General features: G+C 48.9%; 1 protein-coding gene across 2 annotated transcripts in view; it reads left to right on the top strand.

Moving 5' to 3' along the window:
* Window positions 1-637: 637 nt before the first annotated feature.
* SEMA4A (semaphorin 4A) overlaps window positions 638-17,450 on the top strand; it is a 105,589-nt gene continuing 88,776 nt past the window's right edge. The window contains exon 1 of one of the 2 annotated variants that reach the window (XM_063946845.1): window positions 638-743. In XM_063946845.1, coding sequence (XP_063802915.1) covers window positions 655-743 — 89 coding nt within the window. In that variant the 5' untranslated portion in view covers window positions 638-654. Of the gene's footprint in view, window positions 744-2,062; window positions 2,209-17,450 lie in introns of those variants that run through there. The other variant, XM_063946850.1, reaches the window with a different exon arrangement.

Raw genomic sequence — 17,450 nt, 5'->3', positions numbered from 1 at the left:
TCCCTCTTCAATAGACACCTGACAGCACACACTGCTCAGCGACAGCAAATGGCCTTAGTAGACGCCATCTTGTCCCGGGCTCTTTCTCACCATTCATCGCTCCCAGGCTCTTTTTAGGACTGGTCCTCTCAGGCTCCACCATCTCTGGGAATGTCACACAGAGAAGTTCTGCAGGGTGCCGGGAATTGTAGTGTAAAACGGACATGTGTTTCACACTATTTACAGAATGCAAATCACCAAATCACAGAGCTGGACTACAACTCCCAGCACTAAGCAAGGCGCATCCAAGCTGTAATAGCAGCTACGCTGTACTGGAAGCCTGGTGTCATGGTGTTATTGGTGACGAGCTATAACCGTGCAGTACATAAACACAAGAGGTGATAAGATGCGAGACGAGTGATGATTCTGTCACTATAATAACCTTATTTTAATAACAGACACTTGAAAAACTCCATTGATTTTGTTGAAAAATTCACTCTTTTTAAAAATAAATTGCTGCAGGGCCCCTCCAGGATTAAGGGCCCCTCCGGGATTTAGGGCCCTGAAGCTTAAGCTTCATTAGTTTCTCAGTAGCTCCGCCCCTGCTGATGACTCACGTCAGGGCCAGGATTCCAACCAAAGCATTGTCACAGGGTCCCACCTACTTCGTTAGTGATGTGGGCGGGGTCCAGGAGGGTGACCTGCTCTCCCAGGAGTTCAGTGGAGCTGGACGTTCCCGGAGAGACCACAAGGATAACACACAGGTATATTTATCATGTGTTTTACCCTCAGGTAAGCCGTGTAGCTTTAATTGCCAGTACAAGACTGGTGCTCACTCTGTCCTGAGCGAAACATTTTGAGGAACCCTCTAACAAACTGTCATGGATGTAACTATGCTACGAGGTGCTGTAACCTGTAGCAACCAGTCAGACTTGCTATCAGTACAGTATAGAGAAGGAAATCAAGTTTCCGACTGTTACTGGCAACACGCCCTTTTCTCTGAGCGCCAGTTATCATAAATGTCCCCCAGTGTCTAACTGTGCGTCTTACATGCTCCAATGTCATTCAGAATAATCACTTAGTGATGTACTTAGACTTGGAGAGAGATAAAGACCCAGCCAATCAGCTCCTAACTGCCATGTTACAGGCTGTATTTGAAAAATGATAGTGATGAGCTGATTGGTTGGGACTTTATCTCTCTCCAATTCTTACTACATAGACTCCACAGTCTGTAACACAACAGCTAGGAGCAGATTGGCTGCTAGTTTATCTTTCCACACTTTATCACTCTCCAAAGCATAGTACCTTTCCCCCCGCAGTATAATGAGGCTTGCCATGTCAGCCTTGTAATTTGGGACACCTGTGTATTATACAGGTTCTGTGTCTGATTAGAACCAGGTGAAATGCAGACTTGAACTCAGCTCCAGAACCTGTATATAATTCTTACGTGTCCTGAATTAAAGGGATGAAATGGAAGCCTAAATATAATTCACCATGATGATTTGGCCTCTGGGGGCGCTGTTGTGTCCGCTCTGCCTGTAAATTGCATGGTGAGGGGGGGGGGGGGGGGGGGGCTGGAGATAATACCCCCCCCCCATTGTACTGTTAGTAGGAAAGCATGTACCCCACCAATGTGTATGTGATAAGGGTGTGTGGTTTTTGTGACAGGAAGCGGCCATGATAATTTATCAGTTGGGGTCATGTCCCCTGAGATCACAGTTCAGTCACAATGGTATCGCTTCATCTATGTGCGTTTATGCTGCATGTACTGTACATGGCTGCTACAACAGCTTTATTTTATATAAGTCAGTGACTTACAACGTGCAGCAGATTTACAAGGTAGTATGGCAGCATGCAGTGAGCAACATAAGAATGATGGTGACCTGATGCATTAAGGGGGAGGTCCGTTCAGTTTCTACTGGTATATCTCAATAGATTTATTTCATTCAGATTATTTTAAGGCAATCTGCTTTCTGGGTCAGTCATTTGTCTGAGTTTATGGGCTGTAGGGGACAAGCGAACCCCTGTCTAGATTCTGTGTGTTCCCTCTGGCTGGCACTGGAGCGACACTAATGGGGTTATTATGGGAGAGGGTGGGAGAGAGCGCAGGCTCTTAAATCTCCTGTAATCTGCTTTCCTGGAGCTCACAGTAACCACAGCACTAGCTGGACACCGCGGCTGCCAACCGGAACAGCGATGCCAGTTTCACAGAGAACCGTCCTGGGCAGAGTAAGTGACAGCGGATGTGTGACTGTGAGTTATATCACTTTATATACACAGTATAGTATACGCCTGCTGCGTAATCTCACCCCATCCTTAGCCTTGTGACTGCACTAACGTATCATCTTCCTTCATTCTGATTCCTCACAGCACTGCTGTACTGCAGATTACCGTGTACCTCTCTGACCCAGCACAGTCCCGGAGAACGCAAATGTTCTGTGACTGTAAATGATACTCTATTACCCTCACAGGTCTCTTCTTCATGTGTCCAGCACTATATAACCCTCACAGGTCTCTTCTTCATGTGTCCAGCACTATATACCCCTCACAGGTTTCTTCATGTGTCCAGCATTATATACCCCTCACAGGTCTCTTCTTCATGTGTCCAGCACTATATACCCCTCACAGGTTTCTTCTTCATGTGTCCAGCACTATATAACCCTCACAGGTCTCTTCTTCATGTGTCCAGCACTATATAACCCTCACAGGTCTCTTCTTCATGTGTCCAGCATTATATAACCCTCACAGGTCTCTTCTTCATGTGTCCAGCACTATATAACCCTCACAGGTCTCTTCTTCATGTGTCCAGCACTATATAACCCTCACAGGTCTCTTCTTCATGTGTCCAGCACTATATAACCCTCACAGGTCTCTTCTTCGTGTGTCCAGCACTATATAACCCTCACAGGTCTCTTCTTCGTGTGTCCAGCACTATATAACCCTCACAGGTCTCTTCTTCGTGTGTCCAGCACTATATAACCCTCACAGGTCTCTTCTTCATGTGTCCAGCACTATATAACCCTCACAGGTCTCTTCTTCATGTGTCCAGCACTATATAACCCTCACAGGTCTCTTCTTCATGTGTCCAGCACTATATAACCCTCACAGGTCTCTTCTTCATGTGTCCTGCACTATATACCCCTCACAGGTCTCTTCTTCATGTGCCCTGCACTATATACCCCTCACAGGTCTCTTCTTTATGTGCCCAGCACTATATGACCCTCACAGGTCTCTTCTTCATGTGTCCAGCACTATATAACCCTCACAGGTCTCTTCTTCATGTGTCCAGCACTATATAGCCCTCACAGTTCTCTACTTCATGTGTCCAGCACTATATAACCCTCACAGGTCTCTTCTTCATGTGTCCTGCACTATATACACCTCACAGATCTCTTATTCATGTGTCCAGCACTATATACACCTCACAGGTCTCTTATTCATGTGTCCAGCACTATATAGCCCTCACAGTTCTCTACTTCATGTGTCCAGCACTATATAGCCCTCACAGTTCTCTACTTCATGTGTCCAGCACTATATAACCCGCACAGGTCTCTTCTTCATGTGTCCAGCACTATATACCCCTCACAGGTCTCTTCTTCATGTGTCCAACACTATATAGCCCTCACAGGTCTCTACTTCATGTGTCCAACACTATATAGCCCTCAAAGGTCTCTACTTCATGTGTCCAGCACTATATAGCCCTCACAGGTCTTTTGCTCATGTGTCCAGCGCTATATAGCCCTCACAGGTCTTTTGTTAATGTGTCCAGCGCTATATGGCCCTCACAGGTCTCTTGCTCATGTGTCCAGCACTATATAGCCCTCACATGTCTCTTCTTTATGTGTCCAGCGCTATATAGCCCTCACAGGTCTTTTGCTCATGTGTCCAGCGCTATATAGCCCCCTCAGGTCTCTTGTTCATGTGTCCAGCGCTATATGGCCCTCACAGGTCTCTTGCTTATGTGTCCAGCGCTATATAGCCCTCACAGGTCTCTTGTTCATGTGTCCAGCGCTATATAGCCCTCACAGGTCTCTTGCTCATGTGTCCAGCGCTATATAGCCCTCACAGGTCTCTTGTTCATGTGTCCAGCGCTATATAGCTCTCTCAGGTCTCTTGTTCATGTGTCCAGCGCTATATAGCTCTCTCAGGTCTCTTGTTCATGTGTCCAGCGCTATATAGCCCTCACAGGTCTCTTCTTCATGTGTCCAGCACTATATAGCCCTCACAGGTCTCTTGCTCATGTGTCCAGCGCTATATGGCCCTCACAGGTCTCCTCTTCATATTGCCAGTGCTATCTTCTTGCCAATGTTACATTTTGCCCCTGCAGGAGTGTTCCCAGTAGGGAGGTCCAGATGATCACTGTGGGTGCTCTGGCTTTTTTGTTCTACTAACCCCCCGTGGCACAATACATTGAATCTTGGGATCGCTAAGTGGGGCCGTAGGCCAAGATGATGCCGTTCTCTGAGAATGACATTATGGCGCCTCCGGGTGGGATGCGTTGGGGTGATCTTCTGTCCCAGGAGCCCGTGAGTAGTGCAGTATGGTTACTAGTATACAGCAGAGGTGGCCAAACCTAGGGGTCTATGTACTAAGCCTTGGGTGGAGATAAAGTACCAACCAATCATCTCCTAACACAGCCTGTGACGTGGCATTTAGGAGCTGGTTAGCTGGTACTTAGCACCCCTTAGTCTAGCCACTTTGCCATTTATACCAGATACATTTTCAGGCTCCTGTCACATTCCCCGACTTCCTCTCAGGATATTCCAGCCTCAGGGGGCCTGGCCCTTTAAGGATCTGTGTATCCGGCAGCGTCCCAGCTTCTGAGGGTCTAAGTATCCCGGAGGAATCTGGAGAATGAGTTTAAAGGATTTCCTAATAAGTTCTAACACCGTCCGCACTTGGAGGAGACCACAGTTCTCACGCAGCTTTGCTGCTCTGAAAGACGCGTATACAAGTTTGTGTGGGGAAAGTAGATAGGTAGAAAGCATCGCCGTGGTTTCCTGGGACATTTACGTAGGTAGTTAGATACAACGCAGAGCAGTTTGGTTGAATTTGTTTGTTTTGTTCTGTAATATTAATTTAAGCACGAAAACTGTCCAGCCACGCCTGCGTTGGCCGGACCACACACCCGCAACGGGACAGTCATGCACCCCCACCAATCAAAGCGCAATTGCACTTTGCTAGCAGCACAAGCGCAGTAGTAACAAAATAGTTCGATTGCGATTTTTGTACTATTGCGATCCGTGCTGAATAGGGGCCTTTGTCATATCGAGGTTCCCCCCAAAGAGCTCATTCCGACACCCATCTATATAAGTCTCGCTCATTCCTACACCCATCTATATACAGTCTCGCTCATTCCTACACCCATCTATATACAGTCTCACTCATTCCTACACCCATCTATATACTGTCTCGCTCATTCCTACACCCATCTATATACAGTCTCGCTCATTCCGACACCCATCTATATACAGTCTCACTCATTCCTACACCCATCTATATACTGTCTTGTTCATTCCTACACCCATCTATATACAGTCTCGCTCATTCCTACACCCATCTATATACAGTCTCGCTCATTCCTACACCCATCTATATACAGTCTCGCTCATTCCTACACCCATCTATATACAGTCTCTCTCATTCCTACACCCATCTATATACTGTCTCGCTCATTCCTACACCCATCTATATACTGTCTCGCTCATTCCTACACCCATCTATATACTGTCTCGCTCATTCCTACACCCATCTATATACTGTCTCACTCATTCCTACACCCATCTATATACAGTCTCGCTCATTCCTACACCCATCTATATACTACACCCATCTATATACTGTCTCGCTCATTCCTACACCCATCTATATACTGTCTCACTCATTCCTACACCCATCTATATACAGTCTCGCTCATTCCTACACCCATCTATATACTGTCTCGCTCATTCCTACACCCATCTATATACTGTCTCGCTCATTCCTACACCCATCTATATACAGTCTCGCTCATTCCTACACCCAACTATATACTGTCTCGATCATTCCTACACCCATCTATATACTGTCTTGATCATCTCATGTCACTGTTGTGTTACTGTCGTTGACTCCTTGGTGATTTCATTTTTTCACCTCCTTAATTATTATTTTAAGCCTGTAATTGTCATTATTACTATATTGTCAGGACCATTACAGGACAATCTTCACCATCAGTCAGCAAATTCACTATGATTCTATATATATATTTACTCATATTACTATTACTCCTACTACAGTACTTACACACAGTGGCGGAACTTGTCAGTGATAAGCCCAGGTGCAACAATATGCTTTGCCCCCCCCCATCCCTCCGCTGCCGCACCCCAAGTTCATAATATGTTACACGGCAGAGATAGTGACGGGAAAAGGGTGAGAAGGAGAAGATGGCACGGAGAGGCAGAGGTTGATGGGGAGAGGGTGTCATGGGTAATGGAGAGAGGGTGAAAAGTAGAAGCCGTGGGTGATGGAGAGAGGGTGACGGGGAGAGGGTGACAGGGAGAGACAGAGGTTGATGGAGAGAAGCGGTGGGTGATGGGGAGAGGAAGAGGGTGACATGGAGAGGCAGAGGGTGATGGAGAGACGGTGAAAGGTAGAAGCAGTGGGTGATGGAGAGAGGGTGTCGGGGACAGGCAGTTGGTGAATGGGAGAGGGTGACATGGAGAGACAGAGGTCGATGGAGAGAAGCGGTGGGTGACAGGGAGAGGCAGTGGATGACAGAGAGAAAGGGAGTGAGTATTCTATGATTGAGGAACTAACCTTTCATCCACTCCATGATGATTCTTGTGCGTGCAGAGGAGCAGGTAACCATCTTTCCCTGGCCAACAGCGCAGCTGCAAAGCCCAGGACCAACGAGTGAGGGGACAAGTGATGCCCCTCTCCTTTTGCGCCAGGGCCAGTCACTGACATTGGGTGCTGGCACCAGCAGCCTGCCAGGCAGCATTATTGAGTCTGGGGGGAGGAGCTGAGAGAAGAGGGGAGTAGAAGGCAGAGAGCGGACCCTCCTCCCCCTTTGGTCGGGGACGGACTGCAGCCTGTCCCTCATGTATACCCAGGCTGCACTGCAGCCAGCATCACTGTGTCACTCTGGGGGGAGGAGATAAGAGGAACGGGGAGGAGGAAGGAGAGAGCTGCCCCTTCAGCCGGTCCAGAGCCGTGAGCACAGTCAATCACCATATTTAGCTTCCGTGTGCAGGCCAGGGCAGGCTGGGGCTGAGCTGATCCTGGTGCACTGGCGGTGGCAGTGCAGCAGCATATAATGATTCAGGGCCAGATGTACTAAGCCTTGAAAAGTGATAAATATCACAGTGATAAAGTACCAGCCAATCGGCTCCGAACTGTCATTTTTCAAACACAGCCAGTGACATGGTAGTTAGGAGCTGATTGGCTGGCAGTTTATCACTGTGAAATGTATCACTTTTCAGGCTTAGTACATCTCCCCCTCAGTGTGACTCACTGTAATGCTGGCGACTGTGGGCCCCTTCACTGCGGTGGGTCCCAGTGCAATGCGTTGGCTCTGTTTCTACACTAGAACATGGCTATTAATTACCTTGTTACTTTTTATTCAGTGTAAAACCATACTGGCCATAATATTAACTAAATAGTCATACACACCCCTGCATAAAACCCATCTATCCTGTGTTTGCACTCATTCTCATGGAACTCACGGAGGAAGCCACTACTGGTAGTGAAACGCGTTAGTGCCATTCAATCACGGGCAGCCACTGCAAGCACTATTTGTAGATTTTCTGTTGATTTTATTATTGATTGTATACATTGATGGGACATTAATTAATGGATTGTCTCATCGAATTTCTGCGGTGGCAGTCGGACACATACAACCACCTTGGCGCAAAGCAGTATTGTGTTAATGTTTGTTAGCCATGGCGGTGTCTAGATCCATTTTGAATCCCATGTAAAAGCCTGCTCTCTTTTTAAACCCAATGTTCCAGTTTCTAGTGACTGACCCCACCAAACTGCTGGGGACCTGATTCCTGGAAACACCTTGTTGGTAATATTGTGTGTGCAGGGGTTAATATTGCAAAGTTATTTCGGCACACACCAGCAGATGACTCAAACTACTCACAGCCCAGTTACTGAACCAGTGGTGTTGCCGTATTGAAACATAGCAGCTACAGCCGTACTCACTGTTACATGTGCACTGGTGATGGAGCAGAGCTTGAGCGGAGAGGGGTTTCATACAGCTCACCTGCTGCTGGTTGTATACTGCAAACTGATAGTTGGTGCAGGATGCTGGAACAGCAGGTAATACTAATCGCGGGTTTCTCTGGAGCTAAGTGGGCAACTTTTGATTCTTACATGTCACTCTACACAGTCTCTCACATGGTCTCAAGATGGCTCCTGCGCATGCTTAGTAGTGTTCTTGGTGGCCATCTTGGGATAGGGCATGAAGCCTCCCTCTAGAAAATGCATGCCTCTTTCAACACATCTCCCACCATAATAACACTCCCTGTAACAAGAATACTAATCGCGCATTTACAGCTACAATGACAAATAGGGTTTCCGGCTTTCAATATGGCTGACGTATGGTTCATAGTTGTACCTGCAGTCCACCAGCAATCGACTGCAACAGCTAAAAACCTTTAATATAATATAGATTAGACCCCATATAATAAGAATGTTTAGCACGGCAGACTGCAGCCGATGGCGAGACGAGACGGTTATGTAAGTTAATTTCCAAGCTAAACAACACAATCTGCAAATTCAGTTTCTTCTTGTTTTTTTTTCAGACCTAGTGTATCTCGTTATATCTGTAGCAACCCCATCTGCATGTGGCTTCAGCAGTTAGCGTGTGGCTCTTTCTTGTGGTTTAGCATGACAGATCCAGCGGCTCTCACACCATGTCTCACACATGTCTCTTGCTGGCGGCGAAACGCGCCTGAATAACCGCATGAAGGTGGGCAGCCTCATCTTGCTTCTAGTTTCCACTTGCTTCTCTCTCACCTCCGCTGTACAGAGGTTCCAGGAAGAAGAACGTACTGGCGGAGTTACTGGTATTCTTCTTATATGTGACAAAATTATTCAGACTTAAAGCCGCAGTAACCTCAAGAAATAATGTCTTTTATTAATTCCACCTATCACAGGGATCCGTTCACACACTTCCCCATATCCTGTATTTGAGGATCAGAATGGCGGATGTGCTGCTCAGCATTCCCAGCGGCCAGGATAAAATCCATTAAACCAGGGACTGTCCCGCATACATCAGGACAGTTGCACATCAGTGGAACCGTCCCGATTTCAGGACACTGTCCGGCCTTCACAATCAGGACTGCGTTATCTGATTGGCCGGGCAGCCAGGGCAGTAAGTCCCCCACAATGCCCCGGGGTTTATACAGACGTGGCCGCATCTGCGCCTTTATACAAATTCTGTGTCCAACAACTGAGATGCATTTCCTTCTGGCAGGGCGAGATTACAACGGGGCAGATGGAAATACAGCTCCAGGCCTTTATATATAGGCCCATCGTGACAGCACACTGCCTCATGGTCGCCAATAAATGGAAAGTATTAATATTGCATTGGTATTTCTATAATAGGTGCAATGTGTGAGGTGTAGATGGGGCCCACACTGCACCCATGTTTTAATACTTAAGTTTCTCTAACGTCCTAAGTGGATGCTGGGGACTCCGTAAGGACCATGGGGAATAGCGGCTCCGCAGGAGACTGGGCACAAAAGTAAAGCTTTAGAACTACCTGGTGTGCACTGGCTCCTCCCCCTATGACCCTCCTCCAAGCCTCAGTTAGATTTTTGTGCCCGAACGAGAAGGGTGCACACTAGGTGGCTCTCCTGAGCTGCTTAGTGAAAAGTTTAGTTTTAGGTTTTTTATTTTCAGTGAGACCTGCTGGCAACAGGCTCACTGCATCGAGGGACTAAGGGGAGAAGAAGCGAACTCACCTGCGTGCAGAGTGGATTGGGCTTCTTAGGCTACTGGACATTAGCTCCAGAGGGACGATCACAGGCCCAGCCATGGATGGGTCCCAGAGCCGCGCCGCCGGCCCCCTTACAGAGCCAGAAGACAGAAGAGGTCCGGAAAATCGGCGGCAGAAGACGTCCTGTCTTCAACAAGGTAGCGCACAGCACTGCAGCTGTGCGCCATTGCTCTCAGCACACTTCACACTCCGGTCACTGAGGGTGCAGGGCGCTGGGGGGGGGCGCCCTGAGACGCAATAAAAACACCTTGGATGGCAAAAAATGCATCACATATAGCTCCTGGGCTATATGGATGCATTTAACCCCTGCCAGAATACATAGAAAAACGGGAGATAAGCCGCCGATAAGGGGGCGGAGCCTATCTCCTCAGCACACTGGCGCCATTTTCCCTCACAGCTCCGTTGGAGGGAAGCTCCCTGGCTCTCCCCTGCAGTCACTACACTACAGAAAGGGTTAAAAAAGAGAGGGGGGGCACTAATTACGCGCAGTATTAAAGATACAGCAGCTATAAGGGGAAAAACACTTATATAAGGTTATCCCTGTATATATATAGCGCTCTGGTGTGTGCTGGCAAACTCTCCCTCTGTCTCCCCAAAGGGCTAGTGGGGTCCTGTCCTCTATCAGAGCATTCCCTGTGTGTGTGCTGTATGTCGGTACGTTTGTGTCGACATGTATGAGGAGAAAAATGATGTGGAGACGGAGCAGATTGCCTGTAATAGTGATGTCACCCCCTAGGGGGTCGACACCTGAGTGGATGAACTGTTGGAAGGAATTACGTGACAGTGTCAGCTCTGTATAAAAGACAGTGGTTGACATGAGACAGCCGGCTACTCAGCTTGTGCCTGTCCAGGCGTCTCATAGGCCGTCAGGGGCTCTAAAGCGCCCGTTACCTCAGATGGCAGATATAGACGCCGACACGGATACTGACTCCAGTGTCGACGGTGAAGAGACAAATGTGACTTCCAGTAGGGCCACACGTTACATGATGGAGGCAATGAAAAATGTTTTACACATTTCTGATAATATGAGTACCACCAAAAAGGGGTATTATGTTCGGTGAGGAAAAACTACCTGTAGTTTTCCTGAATCTGAGAAATTAAATGAGGTGTGTGATGATGCGTGGGTTTCCCCCGATAACAACTGATAATTTCTAAAATGTTATTGGCATTATATCCTTTCCCGCCAGAGGTTAGGGTGCGTTGGGAAACACCCCCTAGGGTGGATAAAGCGCTCACACGCTTGTAAGGGCTCTACCCTCTCCTGAGTTGGCCGCCCTTAAGGATCCTGCTGATAGAAAGCAGGAGGGTATCCTAAAATGTATTTACACACATACTGGTGTTATACTGCGACCAGCAATCGCCTCAGCCTGGATGTGCAGTGCTGGGTTGGCGTGGTCGGATTCCCTGACTGAAAATATATTGATACCCTAGATAGGGACAGTATATTTTTGCCTATAGAGCATTTAAAAGATGCATTTCTATATATGCGTGATGCACAGCGGAATATTTGCCGACTGGCATCAAGTCTAAGTGCGTTGTCCATTTCTACCAGTAGAGGGTTATGGACACGACAGTGGTCAGGTGATGCGGATTTCAAACGGCATTTGGAAGTATTGCCTTATTAAGGGGAGGAGTTATTTGGGGTCGGTCTTTCAGACCTGGTGGCCACGGCAACAGCTGGGAAATCCACGTTTGTACCCCAGGTCGCCTCTCAACATGAGAAGACGCCGTATTATCAGGCGCAGTCTTTTCGTGGACAAGCGGGCAAAAGGTTCCTCATTTCTGCCCCGTGACAGAGGGAGAGGAAAAAGGCTGCAGAAATCAGCCAGTTCCCAGGAACAGAAACCCTCTCCCGCCTCTGCCAAGCCCTCAGTATGATGCTGGGGCTTTACAAGCAGAATCAGGCACGGTAGGGGGCCCGTCTCAATTAATTTCAGCGCGCAGTGGGCTCACTCGCAAGTAGACCCCTGGATCCTTCAGGTGATATCTCAGGGGTACAAATTGGAATTCGAGACGTCTCCCCCTCGCCGTTTCCTAAAGTCGGCTTTACCGATGTCTCCTTCTGACAGGGAGACAGTTTTGGAAGCCATTCACAAGCTGTATTCCCAGCAGGTGATAATCAAGGTACCCCTCCTGCAACAGGGAACGGGGTATTATTCCACACTGTTGTGGTACCGAAGCCGGACGGCTCGGTGAGACCGATTCTAAATCTAAAATCTTTGAACACTTACATACAGAGGTTCAAATTCAAGATTGAGTCACTCAGAGCAGTGATTGCGAACCTGGAAGAAGGGGACTACATGATGTCTCGGGACATCAAGGATGCTTACCTTCATGTCCAAATTTACCCTTCTCACCAAGGGTACCTCAGGTTTATGGTACAGAACTGTCACTATCAGTTCAGACGCTGCCGTATGGATGGTCCACGGCACCCCGGGTCTTTACCAAGGTAATGGCCGAAATGATGATATTCCTTCGAAGGAAGGGAATTTTAGTTATCCCTTACTTAGACGATTCCCTGATAAGGGTAAGATCCAGGGAACAGTTGGAGGTCGGTGTAGCACTATCTCAGGTAGTGTTGCGGCAGCACGATTGGATTCTCAATATTCCAAAATCGCAGCTGGTTCCGACGACTCGTCTTCTGTTCCTAGGGATGATCCTGGACACAGTCCAGAAAAAGGTGTTTCTCCCGGAGGAGAAAGCCAGGGAGTTATCCGAGCTAGTCAGGAACCTCCTAAAACCGAGCCAAGTCTCAGTGCATCAATGCACAAGGGTTCTGGGTAAAATGGTGGCTTCCTACGAAGCAATCCCATTCGGCAGATTCCACGCAAGAACTTTCCAGTGGGACCTGCTGGACAAATGGTCCGGGTCGCATCTTCAGATGCATCAGCGGATAACCCTGTCACCAAGAACAAGGGTGTCCCTCCTGTGTTGGTTGCAGAGTGCTCATCTTCTAGAGGGCCGCAGATTCGGCATTCAGGACTGGGTCCTGGTGACCACGGATGCCAGCCTGCGAGGCTGGGGAGCAGTCACACAGGAAAGGAATTTCCAGGGCTTATGGTCAAGCCTGGAGACATCACTTCACATAAATATCCTGAAGCTAAGGGCCATTTACAATGCTCTAAGCTTAGCAAGACCTCTGCTTCAAGGTCAGTCGGTGTTGATCCAGTCGGACAACATCACGGCAGTCACCCACGTAAACAGACAGGGTGGCACAAGAAGCAGGAGGGCAATGGCAGAAGCTGCAAGGATTCTTCGCTGGGCGGAAAATCATGTGATAGCACTGTCAGCAATTCCGGGAGTGGACAACTGGGAAGCAGACTTCCTCAGCAGACACGACCTCCACCCGGGAGAGTGGGGACTTCACCCAGAAGTCTTCCACATGATTATAAACCGTTGGGAAAAACTCTACAGGTATTGCGCCAGGTCAAGGGACCCTCAGGCAATAGCTGTAGATGCTCTGGTAACACCGTGGGTGTACCAGTCAGTGTATGTGTTCCCTCATCTGCCTCTCATACCCAAGGAACTGAGATTGATAAGATGGAGAGGAGTAAGCACTATATTCGTGGCTCCGGATTGGCCAAGAAGGACTTGGTAACCGGAACTTCAAGAGATGCTCACGGAGGATCCGTGGCCTCTACCTCTAAGAAGGGACCTGCTCCAGCAAGGACCCTGTCTGTTCCAAGACTTACCGCGGCTGCGTTTGACGGCATGGCGGTTGAACGCCGGATCCTGAAGGAAAAAAGGCATTCCGGATGAAGTCATCCCTATCCTGATCAAAGCCAGGAAGGATGTAACCGCAAAACATTATCACCGCATTTGGCGAAAATATGTTGCGTGGTGCGAGGCCAGTAAGGCCCGACGGAGGAAATTCAACTGGGTCGATTCCTACATTTCCTGCAAACAGGAGTGTCTATGGGCCTAAAATTGGGGTCCATTAAGGTTCAAATTTCGGCCCTGTCAATTTTCTTCCAAAAAGAACTAGCTTCAGTCCCTGAAGTTCAGACGTTGTAAAAGGGGTACTGCATATACAGCCTCCTTTTGTGCCTCCAGTGGCACCTTGGGATCTCAATGTAGAGTTTTGGGTTCCAAAAGTCACATTGGTTTGAACCACTTAAATATGTGGAGTTAAAATATCTCACATGGTAAGTGGTCATGCTGTTGGCCCTGGCCTGGGCCAGGCGCGTGTCAGAATTGGCGGCTTTATCCTGTAAAAGCCCTTATCTGATTTTCCATTCGGACAGGGCGGAATTGAGGACTCGTCCTCAGTTTCTCCCTAAGGTGGTTTCAGCGTTTCACCTGAACCAACCTATTGTGGTGCCTGCGGCTACTAGGGACTTGGAGGACTCCAAGTTGCTAGACGTTGTCAGGGCCCTGAAAATATATGTTTCCAGGACGGCTGGAGTCAGAAAATCTGACTCGCTGTTTATCCTGTATGCACCCAACAAGCTGGGTGCTCCTGCTTCTAAGCAGACTATTGCTCGTTGGATTTGTAGTACAATTCAGCTTGCACATTTCTGTGGCAGGCCTGCCACAGCCAAAAATCTGTAAATGCCCACTCCACAAGGAAGATGGGCTCATCTTGGGCGGCTGCCCGAGGGGTCTCGGCTTTACAACTTTGCCGAGCAGCTACTTGGTCAGGAGCAAATACGTTGTAAAATTCTACAAAATTGATACCCTGGCTGAGGAGGACCTGGAGTTCTCTCATTTGGGGCTGCAGAGTCATCCGCACTCTCCCGCCCGTTTGGGAGCTTTGGTATAATCCCCATGGTCCTTACGGAGTCCCCAGCATCCACTTAGGACGTTAGAGAAAATAAGAATTTACTTACCGATAATTCTATTTCTCGTAGTCCGTAGTGGATGCTGGGCGCCCATCCCAAGTGCGGATTGTCTGCAATACTGGTACATAGTTATTGTTACCAAAAAATCGGGTTATTGCTGTAGTGAGCCATCTTTTCTAGAGGCTCCTCTGTTATCATGCTGTTAACTGGGTTTAGATCACGAGTTGTACGGTGTGATTGGTGTGGCTGGTATGAGTCTTACCCGGGATTCAAAATCCTTCCTTATTGTGTACGCTCGTCCGGGCACAGTATCCTAACTGAGGCTTGGAGGAGGGTCATAGGGGGAGGAGCCAGTGCACACCAGGTAGTTCTAAAGCTTTACTTTTGTGCCCAGTCTCCTGCAGAGCCGCTATTCCCCATGGTCCTTACGGAGTCCCCAGCATCCACTACGGACTACGAGAAATAGAATTATCGGTAAGTAAATTCTTATTTTCTGGAGTCCTGCGTCGGGCGCTTCCGCCACAGCCAAAATGGCCGCAGCGCATGCGCAGTAGTGAAATTAGTCTCCAGGACATGGCAGACGCCATGTTTCCGGAGACCTGCGCATGTGCAGTAGACTTTGGCACAGTGCCGGAGCCTACTGTGCCATGGAGAGGTGGGCTCCCACCAGGAGTCTGCACGCAGGCTCCCATCTCAGTTTGGCGCTATTGATGGTGCACCATTGCCATCGATGGTAACCAGTGATGGAGGGTGATCCGATGGCCATCCTTAAGTGAGGGTCTCTTAGAGGATGACCACCTAGGGTTTGCAATGGCTCCTGATAATTGGATGTGTTCAGGTGTCATTGATGCTGTTCATTGCAACAGAGCATAGGCTCATGCCGGACTCTAATAATACACTGTCAGGCAGTCAGGTGTACAGATCGGTCCGGCGGTTAGGTGTACAGATCTGTCGGTCAGTCAGGTGTACAGATCGGTCAGGCGGTTAGGTGTACAGATCGGTCAGTCAGTCAGGTGTACAGATCGGTCAGTCAGTCAGGTGTACAGATCGGTCAGGCGGTTAGGTGTACAGATAGGTCGTTCAGGCGGTTAGGTGTACAGATCGGTCAGGCGGTTAGGTGTACAGATCTGTCGGTCAGTCAGGTGTACAGATCGGTGAGGCGGTTAGGTGTACAGATCGGTGAGGCGGTTAGGTGTACAGATCGGTCAGGCAGTCAGGTGTACAGATCGGTCAGGCAGTCAGGTGTACAGATCGGTCAGGCAGTCGGGTGTACAGATCGGTGAGGCGGTTAGGTGTACAGATCGGTCAGGCAGTCAGGTGTACAGATCAGTCACGCAGTTACAGGCAGTTAGGTGTACAGATCGGTCAGGCAGTCAGGTGTACAGATCGGTGAGGCGGTTAGGTGTACAGATCGGTCAGGCAGTCAGGTGTACAGATCGGTCAGGCAGTCAGGTGTACAGATCGGTCAGGCAGTCAGGTGTACAGATCGGTCAGGCAGTCAGGTGTACAGATCGGTCAGGCAGTCAGGTGTACAGATCGGTCGGTCAGTTAGGTGTGCAGATCGGTCAGGCGGTTAGGTGTACAGATCAGTCACGCAGTTACAGGCAGTTAGGTGTACAGATCGGTCAGGCGGTTAGGTGTACAGATCGGTCAGGCGGTTAGATGTACAGATCGGTCAGGCGGTTAGGTGTACAGATCGGTCAGGCGGTTAGCTGTACTGATCGGTCAGGCGGTTAGCTGTACATATCTGTCGGTCAGGTGTACAGATCGGTCAGGCAGTTAGATGTACAGATTGGTCGGGCAGTTAGGTGTACAGATCAGTCAGGCAGTTAGGTGTACAGATCAGTCAGGCAGTTAGGTGTACAGATCGGTCAGTCAGTTAGATGTACAGATTGGTCGGGCAGTTAGGTGTACAGATCAGTCAGGCAGTTAGGTGTACAGATCAGTCAGGCAGTTAGGTGTACAGATCGGTCAGTCAGTTTGATGTACAGATCGGTCAGGCAGTTACAGGCAGTTAGGTGTAGAGATCGATCAGGCGGTTAGGTGTGCAGTTCGGTCAGGCAGTTAGGTGTACAGATCAGTCAGGCAGTTAGGTGTACAGATCGGTCAGTCAGTTAGATGTACAGATCGGTCAGTCAGTTAGGTGTACAGATCGGTCAGGCGGTTAGGTGTGCAGTTCGGTCAGTCAGTTAGATGTACAGATCGGTCAGGCAGTTACAGGCAGTTAGGTGTGCAGATCGGTCAGGCGGTTAGGTGTGCAGATCAGTCAGGCGGTTAGGTGTGCAGATCAGTCAGGCGGTTAGGTGTGCAGATCGGTCAGGCGGTTAGGTGTGCAGATTGGTCGGTCAGTTAGGTGTACAGATCAGTCAGGCAGTTAGGTGTACAGATCAGTCAGGCAGTTACAGGCAGTTAGGTGTAGAGATCGGTCAGGCGGTTTGGTGTACAGATCAGTCAGGCAGTTAGGTGTGCAGATCGGTCAGGCGGTTAGGTGTGCAGTTCGGTCAGGCAGTTTGTTGTACAGATCGATCAGGCAGTTAGGTGTACAGATCGGTCAGGCGGTTAGGTGTGCAGTTCGGTCAGGCAGTTAGGTGTACAGATCGATCAGGCAGTTAGGTGTACAGATCGGTCAGGCGGTTAGGTGTGCAGTTCGGTCAGGCGGTTAGGTGTACAGATCGATCAGGCAGTTAGGTGTGCAGATCTGTACC

This window comes from Pseudophryne corroboree, chromosome 12 (genome assembly GCF_028390025.1).
Source record: "Pseudophryne corroboree isolate aPseCor3 chromosome 12, aPseCor3.hap2, whole genome shotgun sequence".
Lineage (NCBI taxonomy): Eukaryota > Metazoa > Chordata > Amphibia > Anura > Myobatrachidae > Pseudophryne > Pseudophryne corroboree.
Note: the sequence above shows the minus strand (reverse complement) of the source record. Positions and strands in the feature narration are given on the sequence as shown.